Below are 12184 nucleotides of genomic sequence, written 5' to 3'. Positions count from 1 at the left end.
ACCTTCTTTAAGGTTTACTCGGAAAATATCAACAACTCCGTGTTCCAAACCACGTTAACCAACGTTACACAACCCTTGAAAACATTACTTATTATTGTGTAGGTACTTTTTATATATATCACGAGATTAACTAAGTCAGATATAAAAATAAAATTCAAGAAAATTAGAAAACATTATTTACATACATTCATAAAACTAGTGGTATTAAAAAGGAACACAGCATAAATAATAATGTAGAGTCAAATAACACAAAATATTTTTTCTTAAAATTTCTTTATTCTCACAATAATTCGATGTTTTTGTTAACAGTTATAACTTAAGATATACATTTAAGAACTATCACAAGGAAAATAAATATATAAAACTATTTTAATAATTTAACAAAAAATCATTCAGTCTATAAGTAAGATGTAAATAATTTTATACATAATATGTATAATATATTTTAACTTTTATACAATAAAAATTAGAATAAATTGTAATAATACAGAATATAAGGAAGGAATATATTTTTTAAATGCATGTCTGTGTAATTAAAAATAAGATAATTAAATTGGTCCCATTAATTTTATTTATCTACGTAAATATTTTTTAAAAACTAAATTTTGAATTTTTCATATATCCTTGTAGACAATAAATATTTTCAGATTATTCTATCAAATGCTTAGATCAAAATATGTCATAACATAATGTTTTGACGTTTAGATAAGCGGGAAATGTCATCATGACAGTCTTTATTCAAATAACAGATAAAATAACTGTATTTATTAAAAAATAAAAATTCTGCTTAAAGCAACAACAAGAATTTCTTATCCACTGTACTATAAGCCTCTAAGTAGAGTTTTGAATGTTTAAATTTTTAACAGGTTATCGACAAAACAACAAATTTCCTGTTTTATAGAAAGTTACCAATGTATTGTAACCACCTTCTCTAATCAGATTTATTTTTTGCAAAAATAAATATTTAATACTTTATAAACCGCATTAGTAGTTATCTGTCAATGTATTCGGTTCCCTTACAAATATAGGCCGCAAAATTACAAGGCAAGTGAAACAGGATTAAAAATCACAAATTTTAATCCCATTTCACCAATTTTACAGTACAATAAGACAGTCAAAACCTGAAAAATGGACTAAATTTTCATATCTAAGAACTAAGTTATTCTAAATAGGGTCTGGTCTACAAACACACCCGGATTCGACCAGTACATAATCTTGCCCTGTAAGGGTCACGGGCCCTAAAGGTAGGACCAAGAATAAATAGGGTACGTATGTTTGTGTGCAGGAACCACGAACTACTGAACATTCGCTCGATCTGTGAAGAAAATGTGAATTATTAAAATTTTCGGTTGAAAAAGATTGTAGAAATGTTTGACGTTGGTAGAGCAAAAAATTGTTCATCAAATTTATCGTAAAAATTTTGTATTAAAATAACTAATTCTGTGCTCTGCCGCATTTAGTCATTAAAAAAAATACTGTTACCAATATAAGCTTATTTTGCGAAGTTAAATCATAGTCTCGATCTGAGTTGTTGCTCTACAGTCTACATCGATCGAAAAAAATTAGGATTAGAATTTAGGATTTTTTTTTTTTTACTTTTTTTCCATAGTATCTGCATAATTTTTGCAATTTTTAACTAAAGCTACTTGTTACATATAACCACTGAACAAATTATTAAATCTAGATTCAAAAACACCAACTTAGAGCAAAAAAAAAACTTTCAACTTACTCGCATACTTCAAAAACAACTTGCTGCAATAAATCCGGGAACTTCTGTACAATCGTCACCGGTTGCCCCGAAGTGAGGGACACGCCGTACATCGGCGCGGTCGTGTTGTACCGCGTCCGGCAGAGACGGGTCCCCCCGCACGTGTTCGTGGGTACACCGGGGAGGTTTGTTGCTCGTGCTGCGAAGAATATAATAATATAATAAAAAAAAATGTGTGGTTTTATGAAACCACGGTAAAAGTGAAACTTAGGCACAAAATTATTGTACATATTTGTACGAAAATTATCGTACGGTTCGACCGTCACGCGACATGCGCTACACAGACCAAAAAGTTTGAGACGATGTAATAAAAGTTTCACTTTAATTAAAAATATAAAAAGCAAGCTTTAATTTCGAAAATGTTCATGAAATTATTGTATTGCCGCCGATACTTGTCTACAAAGATTGAATTTAATCTGTCTGTTAAAAGGGTATCAAAATCGAATCTAAGAGTCGTTTTCACGTGAAGCTAATAATTTATGCGTGTTCTGAAACATATGGAATATGGATCTTTATTGTAAGGTTATTTTTAAATAAATTGATCAGAAGTTACAACTTATAACTATTTATTAAACAGTAAAGAATGAAAAATAAAAGATTGGTGAGTTCAAATCCTGCCCAGCGGTCTTTCTTTTAGGTACTCATTAATCTTATTATCAATAATTCTTAATTAAATGTACAGTGTGTGTAATACAGTGTGGGTACACGCACACTCATAAAATATAACATAATTACAGGTACGCGTATTTATACAAAAAACATTACCTGTTCTATTATTAGGTGGTTTCATAGCGCCTTCTGAGTACCCGCCATGCGCTTCCAGCAGCGCTCGCCTCATGAGCGCCGGGTCTAATGTCCTCGCCACGCGCCCTTGTCGCGACGATTGACCCCATGGTCCCGATTTTAATGCACGATTCACTAAATGCCTGAAATTACAATGAATAATGATATTATTTGAATACCTAATACCACAGAATACTTAATAGCAGCTTACGCTACTAATCTATAATATAAAAATGAATCCCAAAATGTGTTGGTAATAACTTGAGAACGGCTGAACCGATTTCGTTAATTCTTTTTTTATTATATTCCTTGAAGTACGAGGATGGTTATTACGTAGAGAAAACGTAAATATGTACCACGGGCGAAGCCGGGGCGGACTGCTAGTATTGTGAAAAAATTACTGTAATGTTAAATAAATTTTTGTAAACTCGAAAGTCGAAGCTTCGCGCCAATAATTCGATTTTTTTTAATGCCATCTAGTGGTGATTATGAAAACAATAATTAATACGTTATGTTTTCGATTTTGATCGAACTCGTTAAAATTTATTGTTTTAACATTTTTTTTTTTAATACAACAAAATTTAATTTTTAACATAATTATATTATTCATTTCTGTAAACGATTACACTAAATTATTTTAGATCAGCGCCATCTACAATCAAATCACGAACTGCTAAAAGCCCTTCTTAAACAATTTAGTTCGTCTAATCGCTACTAGATGGCATAGCCTTAAACGATGAACCAAATTACAAAAGAACCATTCTTGTAAAAATTGCATGCTGGAAGTGTATTATGGGAAAATAATCGTGACTGGATAATACATTGTTCGTTATTTACAGTTCACGGCAGTGGGAAAGTTCTCATGGTTGTAATAAACTTGTATCGAATTTAACGGGACCTCAATTGGCCTACTTCGACTTTTAGTTTACCTTATAGGTAGGTAGGTAAGTGTTAAACATAAAACACAAACTGTCTTTCGTTTACTACTATATAGTATTTTTAAATAATAAAAAATATTAATTGGGATTTATTTATATATATTAAATTTACATAATACATAATATAAATGTACCTAACTAACTAGGTAGATAAACAGAATAAAATAAATGTTGCTTTCATCGACTCCTTTATTTATATTCTTCATTTACTTAATAATTATATTTTTAAAAATTTAGATCACTATCAAAAATATCGCCGTCCTCATCATCGTCACCATCCATGTTTTCAATTTTTATAATAGATGAAGCTGGAATCAAAGATTCCTGCAGCATTATTTGATTGGACACATTGCCAGCGTCCTTTTCGTTTAACATTCGAACCAAATCATCTTCGCTCTGTAAATTATTATCACAGTCGTTTTGAGTTAGAATTGCTAGAAGACCGGCTTTAGGATTTGAGCCAAAAGTTGCCTCACTGGGCGTTCTACAAATGCTCATATCGAATGAAGTATTCAACGAGTTTTGTACAAACTTTATAGCTTGATGCCATTTCATTGTCGCGTGTTGTTTTAAAAAATCACGAAGCAACTTCAATATATCTTTATTTGAATGCCCCTTCACAACATTCTTTAGTGGTTTCCCATATACAACTTTTATTTCAGGACATATTCCAGATAATTTTTTACAAATCTGCTTCGATACCGACAACCCATTTCGTGATTGTAACACATTCGGCGCTCCAAATACTAGGAATATCGATAAAAGAGCGTCAGCGCTTTCCTCGACGCTTGTAGATGTTAATGGCTTCAAGTGAATGAACTTAGTCACTAGATTCCTATACACCATTAAATATTTATACGCTTCGTGCGGCACGGTCGTTACGTTGAGTATGTCGATTTGACCACGGGAGAATTGTTCCGGGTAGGTCTTAATTTCTTCATCGAAAACATTTTCTTGTGCATCTATGTCTTCGGCAACGTCCTGGAAATGTGTGTCAATTAAGTTGTCTATTGGCATTTGATGACTCGATCCAACTTCACATAATATCTCTGCAGCTGCCGTATCCGCCGTGATATTATTACTCTTTGATTTCATCGTGTTTTGTTGCGCTTTCGTCTTGCATCCTTTGCACAGTTTTAAATAAAGTATAATGAATTCAGCTGTGACGTTTCTGTATTTCTGCTTGATAGCACTGACGAGACGATTTTTTCCACAGTGATTCAATTTGAGGTGATATTCGTGTATAATATCATACACTTCATCTAATGTGACGAACATCTGTGAGAAGTTGCCGCCGTTATGAAATAATTTTTCACCATATGGAGTTTGTAAAACTTTGTACCGTTTAATTCGCCTGTAATCCATAGCAGTCTTCCGTGTTTTCGAATGCGCTTCTTTCACCTGTTCTATTATGCGTAAGTATTTCGCTTTAGTCAGTTGGACTGTGTTTAATGCGGTTTTACTTTTCAAAAGTTCATTGAAATGCGCATCGAATTCCTCCCTCGTGACATTGCCCTTCGTGGACATGTTTACAGAGATATTATTATAACACACTATCTATTTGAATAAAACTTGCGTGAAAACGTACTTTGCCCTGAACTGAATCGAGCAAACTACACATTGCTCGTAACACGAAACCGGCCTGCGTAACTTGTTAGATACGAACACGGTACGAACATTGGCGAGGTTGCTCGATTACTCATTTGTAAGACAGAGATGGATGATGACTATTAGGGGTATCAATGCGCAGTGTAATCACTCGCGGGTCGCTTTCGACCGGTGGAAACGCGTTTTGGCCCGCTTGAGATCGATTGAACCGGTTGAAGGCGAATGTAACGAATTTATTTATGCCTAATATTAACCTTTAGCAAAGACAAGTAGAAGGTAGAAGTGTTATTAAATTTAATTAATTAAATGCTATTGGACTTTGGACATTAATAATTGATACAAAGTCATTCTATAAACCGAAAAAGAGATGGGATCGAAGTATACCTGTTCAATACGTATCCATTAATACAGTAAAGTGTACCATAAGTATATCTATGGACTATGTATGGACTTATATGTAATTGCATGTGAGATTAACTAATAAAAACCTGCGTAATCAGTTTGTTTAAAATATCTAGGGCTAAAAATAAAGGTAGGTACCGATATTTGGTAAAAATATACAATAAAAAATATTAGTTACTTAATATAACTACTTAGGTACTTAATAAAAATAATTTTACCTAGGATAAGGTGTACCATCTGGCCCTGGACAATCTGTGCCTTGTAGAGCGTCCCCCCAGGTGTATTTCAACCGTGGCCCACACTCCCCCACCACGGTTGCTATGGTTACCGCCTGAAATATTACGAAAAAAGATTAAATAAGTATTATCTTAGAGTATTACTAATTATAATAAACTTAATAATTAATTAGGACTAGCTGCGTCACCCACGTAAATGAGTTTTTCCTATTTATTATTTTTTTGTTTTTATTAAATTGCATTATAGGTTTTTGAAACCTACAATGCAATTTCGTCAAGATTTTAAGTTAATAATTACTTATTAGATAATGTCGATTTTTAACTCTTCATCTACCTACTACCACAGAATAAAAACTAGTAGCTTACTAGCTAGCTACTACTACCTAATTTATTAAAGTCCTATTTATTATTAATCACTAGCGACCCGCCCCGGCTTCGCACGGGTGCAATGCTGATACTAAATACACTACAGAAAAACTGTGAACGTTGTATATAAAAACATAGCGGCCCGGCCGGCCGGTACCGCCGCAAACGCTACGTCCCGCAATTTTTAAATCTGTAATATCTTCGAAAATATTCACTTAAATCATACGGTGTAAAGGGCCATATAGATCTATATTAAATGAACAATGTATTCAAGGTATTTAATTGGTTAAGGATTAATGCTGTATTGGTGAAAATCGCTTCGAAAATTAGCTATTATTTGTCGTAAAAAGTAAATGACAAAAAAATGTTATTGTGGGTTATCCATAAGAGATAGACATATACCATCGCGGACTTTTCTGTAGACCTTTTCAATGTGTATAATACTTAGTACATTATTTTGATAAAACTCGTAGGGTTCAGCCTGCGTTTGCAATATAAGCGGAAAAAATGTAATTTTTTACGACATCACATTAGAAACCTCAAAAATAACAGTACTTCTCCACTATTTAATGGATGTAATTATACATATAAACCTTCCTCTTGAATCACTCTATCTATTAAAAAAAACCGCATCAAAATCCGTTGCGTAGTTTCAAAGATTTAAGCATACAAAGGGACATAGGGACATAGGGACAGGGAAAGCGACTTTGTTTTATACTATGTAGTGATAGTGATAAGTCATAACATTGATGAATAAAAATAGGTATCATAGCTAACGTCACCTATGTTGTGGAAATTTGTTCCTCCTAGCGAGTCTGAACAGATTTTCCGTCAAATTATCTATTATTTACGATTAACGATTACGATTATTATATAATACTACAGTATTACGATTATTATATAATACTGTAGTATTATATAATAATCGTAATTCGTAATAAGCGACTGCGATGTCCGATTCGCTCTCGTGCCATAACTAAAGCAAAGATAACCATGAGTCGATCGACCACCGATCGACAATAGACCGAAAAAAAAGACGGGTTGCACTCCGGGAGTGCCGGCAGAAGTGAAAACTTTGTTTGATATCCATCGCTTTTTCGATCAGGTCACGTGTCCTGACGCGAGTTTAAGATTTTATACCCATTACAGAAAAAGTGCTTCAAAAATCATTAACTAGATTTCATCTCTTTTCTTAGTCTAGTGTTTATATTTCAAACTAATATTGATTGTCTCGCATATTACTTTTTAAACTTTTTAAACAAGTGACTGATCCTGTAAATACAAAAAAAATCTTGTTAACTTTTTTGTTTCTGTCATAAGAAAGAAAGATGGCATTTGGCATTACGGCTAGAGATGGACAATGCAAGTAAAAACATGAAATAATTCTAGTCGGCCGCGGCGTCATAGACACAAAGTAACATGGTGTCTACTAAATAAATTTACTTACTAGGTACATACCTACCTAAGTTACAACAAAATAACCGTTGTCCAACAAGTTTAACCGCCAAGTAAATGCAGCGCATCTATACTTTACGACTTTGACCTGTGTTAAACTTCTGCTAACTAATTAGAAATGACCACGAATGACTCATTGCATGTATTTATGAGGAAGATGCGTGTATTGATTATATCTTTAGGTTATAAATTATAATTACTTTATGCTGCTTCGTCACCTGCGCGGTTTTCAGGGAAATAGAGCATATTGTCACTGTACTAATTTAAAAATTAGTCCTTATATAATATATATATATACTTATTCAAAAGTCAAAAAAAAAATATTTACGCAAACATTTCGCATATTTTCTATTCTATTGATCAATCAAGCCCAGTGTCAGAAAAACATAAAATGTTTAAGTAGTACCAATTATGAGAATAAGCTTTGGTAGGTACCTATAGCTTTACTTAGGACTTGTTTAACTAACACCAATAAACATTTCTCAGTTGGTCCCGCCTTTTTCTTGTTCAATAAATAACAAAAGACTGTGGTCTGTACCTTGTCTGTACCTATTAGATTTAAATTCAACTTTCTATGTGTACCGACAAGCACTTGAAAACTTAAAAATTTCAACAAAAACTTGACAGTACCTATATCATTTTGATCAATTTTTCTTACGAGTTACAACTTTCTTGTCTGACTCGTTAGTAACGAGTCGTTACTGACGAGACATGTTTTGATTTCCCTGCAAGAATTGTATGACTCACTGATGAAAATGCAAAACTTTGTAATACCTATAATATACAAGCTCGGTCAGTGCATTATTTATTAGTATTTTTTTGCCATTCCGAAGTTATTACGAACCTAGACTAGTGCGAAATAGGCTATTTGCGTGTCTCTATCAGCGAATCTTATAACTGACCCTGTCTGTAAAAAACTAAAAATAATAAGTTTCGAGCCAATTAAAAACAGGACGCCCGCGCCGCGAGATTGAAAATCTCTTTTTAAATACAATATCATGATTCACGACGATCATAAAATTATGATTTGAAGGCGGCACGATTTCACGGCCAAACGTGCGTCTTAGGCAGAAACAGAATGTGTGCCGTGGCCTATTGGCACAATTCCTAGGCCTTATAGCTCTGTTCAACGTTGAGAACTAGTCTAGAACTTAGGTTTCATAGATATAATTTTCTATTGAATACTGTGTGCTGCAATACAATAAAAAGATAAAACGCGTACAAAATATATAAGTTTTTTTTTGTATATTCGAATATGAAGATAGGAACAGACGCAAATGCCAGAGTAAACAATAATGTTATTTTCTTGTTATTTTATTAAGTACTCAAAATCGGATACACCGGAAGTGGAAGAGCAACGTAGTGATGTGCGACGAATCGTTAAGCCCTCAAGAAGAAAGTGCCAGTGTCACATTTCTAGGCCAATGTACATAACATGTCGTTGAACTCATGTTGGAAAATCCGGCGTGTGTCAAGTGCATTTTATCTGTAGAGATTATGGTGCATTGTTTTGAATTTTAATAACGAAGGATTTTGTAAGCAATATAAAATCTACAATAAACTTATTGTGTTTAAAATTTCACTCTTTGGAACTAACTAAGTCTAAAAGAATAGATTATTATTTGCATAAAAAATCTAAACTAAACTTTCAATAAAACATCTTTAATACTTTTCTTTCTCAGTATCTCAGTCAAATAAAAAGTATCGATAATCGAAATTGAATTGCTTGATTTCCAGTCAATTTCTAGTAAATTCATGACGAAGTCTAAAATCAATAAAAAAGTGAAAATTTGTTGAAAAAACCAGTGAAAGTGCCACCATAGCTTAGGTTCATTGTATGGATTGCACGACGTGGGCGATTTGAATTCTACATAGGTAGTAATAATAGTGGACCACTGACCATCAAGTTAACGGGTCTTATGAAATTGTACATGCCAAAATCACGTCGCGATAGAGGTCACTAAATTTCATATTAATATTTTGGATATGTCCTTCTACTGGTACTTTAAAATATTATGATCGATAGATGATAAAATGAAATAAATATGTAGGTATAGTACGACATAAAAGAGATGAAATTAATTATTTTGGAACTAATTCGTTTTTCATTACCTGGCAACCCTGAATTGGCAATGTAGCTGTCAAGTTGAATAAAAATTTGTTGTTTTTTTCGTGAAGTGGAGAATTATTGAGATAAAATTGTTATTTAGAACAAGAAATTTAAATAAAAAAGGAGACATCATGAAAAAGGTTAAACGTAGCGGTGTCCGTGATGTGGTGTATAAAGTTTTTATTCGGTGTTTGTCCGAATTTCAAGCTGGAAATTTATTGACTGATTTGGAAAACGTTTACAAACGTACAGCAGAATATACCGGTGAGATTCCATTTATTTTTGCTCAGTACTACGTAAAATAGAATATTCCATTAGTAACGAGTGTTTAATGTATGTATGTATGGCGATTATTACGTTTTCGCAATTTAATTTGAGGTTATTTGTATGTAAACAAAAACTAGATTTTATAGTGCGACCAGCACAATTTGAGTCAAGAAGTTATATCCAATCCAACCAGCCTCAAATAAAGTACCTAGTTTAGATTTTACTACATAGTATAGTGATAACTGTTTTCATACAGCTATCTATCTATTAATCAATCAAACCATAAGAAAAAAAATCATATTTACTGTATCATATTTACAGATACTGAAGATGCCCCGTACCCTCTTGCCAGTACTTCGAAACAGAGTGATGATCAGTCCTTTGAAGGAGTAGAATATTTAGATTTTGATGAATTATATTAATGTACAAAATTTATCTACAAAAAAAAAATAAAAATATGTGGTTTTCAAATCGCCTTGTTTTTTTCTACCCGACGGACCCAGAAAGAGGGTAATGTATTTGAGCTGCATGTATGCTTGTTTGTTTGTATGTTTGATTCTATGTGTGCCTCTGCAGTCTAAACACTTGACCGATTTTTATAAAATAACTAATTCCAAATACATTTAAGTAAAATTTGACCTAGGTAGGTCAATTAAAATACTAATGTATTTTTGTCTTAAATTACACTATTGCTACAATGAAACAATTATAACGGTTTAAATCGCGGTATTTATTTTAGATTATATATATTATATAGATTTTTGGATTTTTATTCTATAGTATCAAGATCGCTTGCGTCGCAGTATCAGTGTTGCTATATGAGCGACGGTGGCGCCCTCATTTATTTTCATCTCTTTTGTGTCGCACTGTAATTTAGAGTAACTATTCGCGGAGTTATATTTAAGAGACAAGATTAAAAATTATAAGTTTGGGTTAAAAGCGTTTATTATTTGTATTCTAAGAAATAAGGGTTCAAATTATTTCTTGGTGAGAATTTTCTTGTAATGACTCTTAATGCACAATAGAGATAGCCATCGCTTGCTTTGTCAACGATGTGGTTGGAATAATAACAGTAGCTTTACGCTAATGATGTTCCGGAAATTATAACCAGAGAATGTTTACATTCTTAATTTCACAATAGCACTTTTATACTATCCTTTAGAACTATAAATATTAAGATATTAGACTGAAGACTAGAAGTTGACTGCAATTTTATTATACAAAAAAATACGTATAATCTGATTACTTTTTAATCATTTTGCACTGCAAATAGTAGTCATCAGAGGAAATTATTTATTTTAAAGTTCCAAAGAAGGATTTAGTTCCAATGTTCTTGCTGCATTTTGCCGCTTAATTATACGGCTCTACAGGAGTAATGTGTAAGTTGTTTTACGAGTCTTTATGTTCGCAAGTTAAATTGTAGGAAGAAACATCATCGGTCAGCAACCTTCGACTTCGACTAATGACACGTTAATGCGTTTAGACAGCAAACTTGCGGATAACAGTACACGAATGATATCTTCACCCACAGCTTAGACCTTTTTTCATATCTTCCTGAACCGTTCGTTCTAAATGCATAACCAATGAGTCAGTCGAGCGTGAATCTCGTAAGATTTCGAGCTATTTGAGATTATAAATATATGGCACTCATATATTATAATAATTATTATTATCAAGTCCATGATATCAATTATTTTTTGTCCGTGTTTGTTCACACACTATGTAAATTAAATTAAAAAAATAACTGTTTTTTTTAGTGAAAGTACTTAGTTAAATAAAAATAAAATACTTAATATTTTTCAAATAAATTAGTTATATATTTTGTTACTAAAATATAAAAATAATAATTCAAATATAGTTAGTATGCCTAAATAATTATTAATTAATAATCAAAAGGATTTAGATGGAATAATAAAGTCATATTAATTGAAATTTAAAAATAAAAGTTTTGCACTTTTCTTTATAATATTTTAGTAACTACTATTTACTTTAATAAAAAATGAAGTAAAATATAATAAACACCATAAATACACGCAAATGTTTTCTAAACTTACCACAAAGATATAAAATAAAGAACTTCTTAAACACATAATTAATATTTTATTTACACTAATAATTTAAACAGTATAAGTTCCTTGCACTGTTCGTTGCAAAAAAAATGTCCGAATATAAAAATCAAACATTCGCGGTTATAGAAGGGCGTGCGGTCGGCGCACTGCCCGTGTAGACAACAAGTGATTTTCATTAATCA

At 32.3% G+C, this 12184-nt stretch overlaps 2 protein-coding genes across 2 annotated transcripts; both read right to left on the bottom strand.

The window, feature by feature from the left end:
• Positions 1 to 176: 176 nt before the first annotated feature.
• Positions 177 to 12182, bottom strand: LOC149904840 (uncharacterized). Its single transcript, XM_090107184.1, has 5 exons — positions 11988 to 12182; positions 5718 to 5830; positions 2534 to 2694; positions 1730 to 1907; positions 177 to 1315 (listed from the first exon to the last, which is right to left on the bottom strand). The coding sequence occupies exons 1-5, from the start codon at positions 12021 to 12023 to the stop codon at positions 1165 to 1167; spliced, it is 639 nt and encodes a 212-aa protein (XP_089963310.1). The 5' UTR covers positions 12024 to 12182; the 3' UTR covers positions 177 to 1164.
• LOC149904841 (KRAB domain-containing protein 2-like) lies at positions 3676 to 5126 on the bottom strand. The gene has a single exon (XM_090107241.1). It carries the CDS (start codon positions 5014 to 5016, stop codon positions 3715 to 3717), a length of 1302 nt encoding a protein of 433 aa, XP_089963367.1. The 5' UTR covers positions 5017 to 5126; the 3' UTR covers positions 3676 to 3714.
• Positions 12183 to 12184: the final 2 nt, after the last annotated feature.

The sequence above is a fragment of the Colias eurytheme genome, chromosome 11, assembly GCF_061535395.1.
Source record: "Colias eurytheme isolate Ceu_HAF_F1 chromosome 11, ilColEury1 Martin Lab GWU primary, whole genome shotgun sequence".
Classification (NCBI taxonomy): domain Eukaryota; kingdom Metazoa; phylum Arthropoda; class Insecta; order Lepidoptera; family Pieridae; genus Colias; species Colias eurytheme.
Note: the sequence above shows the minus strand (reverse complement) of the source record. Positions and strands in the feature narration are given on the sequence as shown.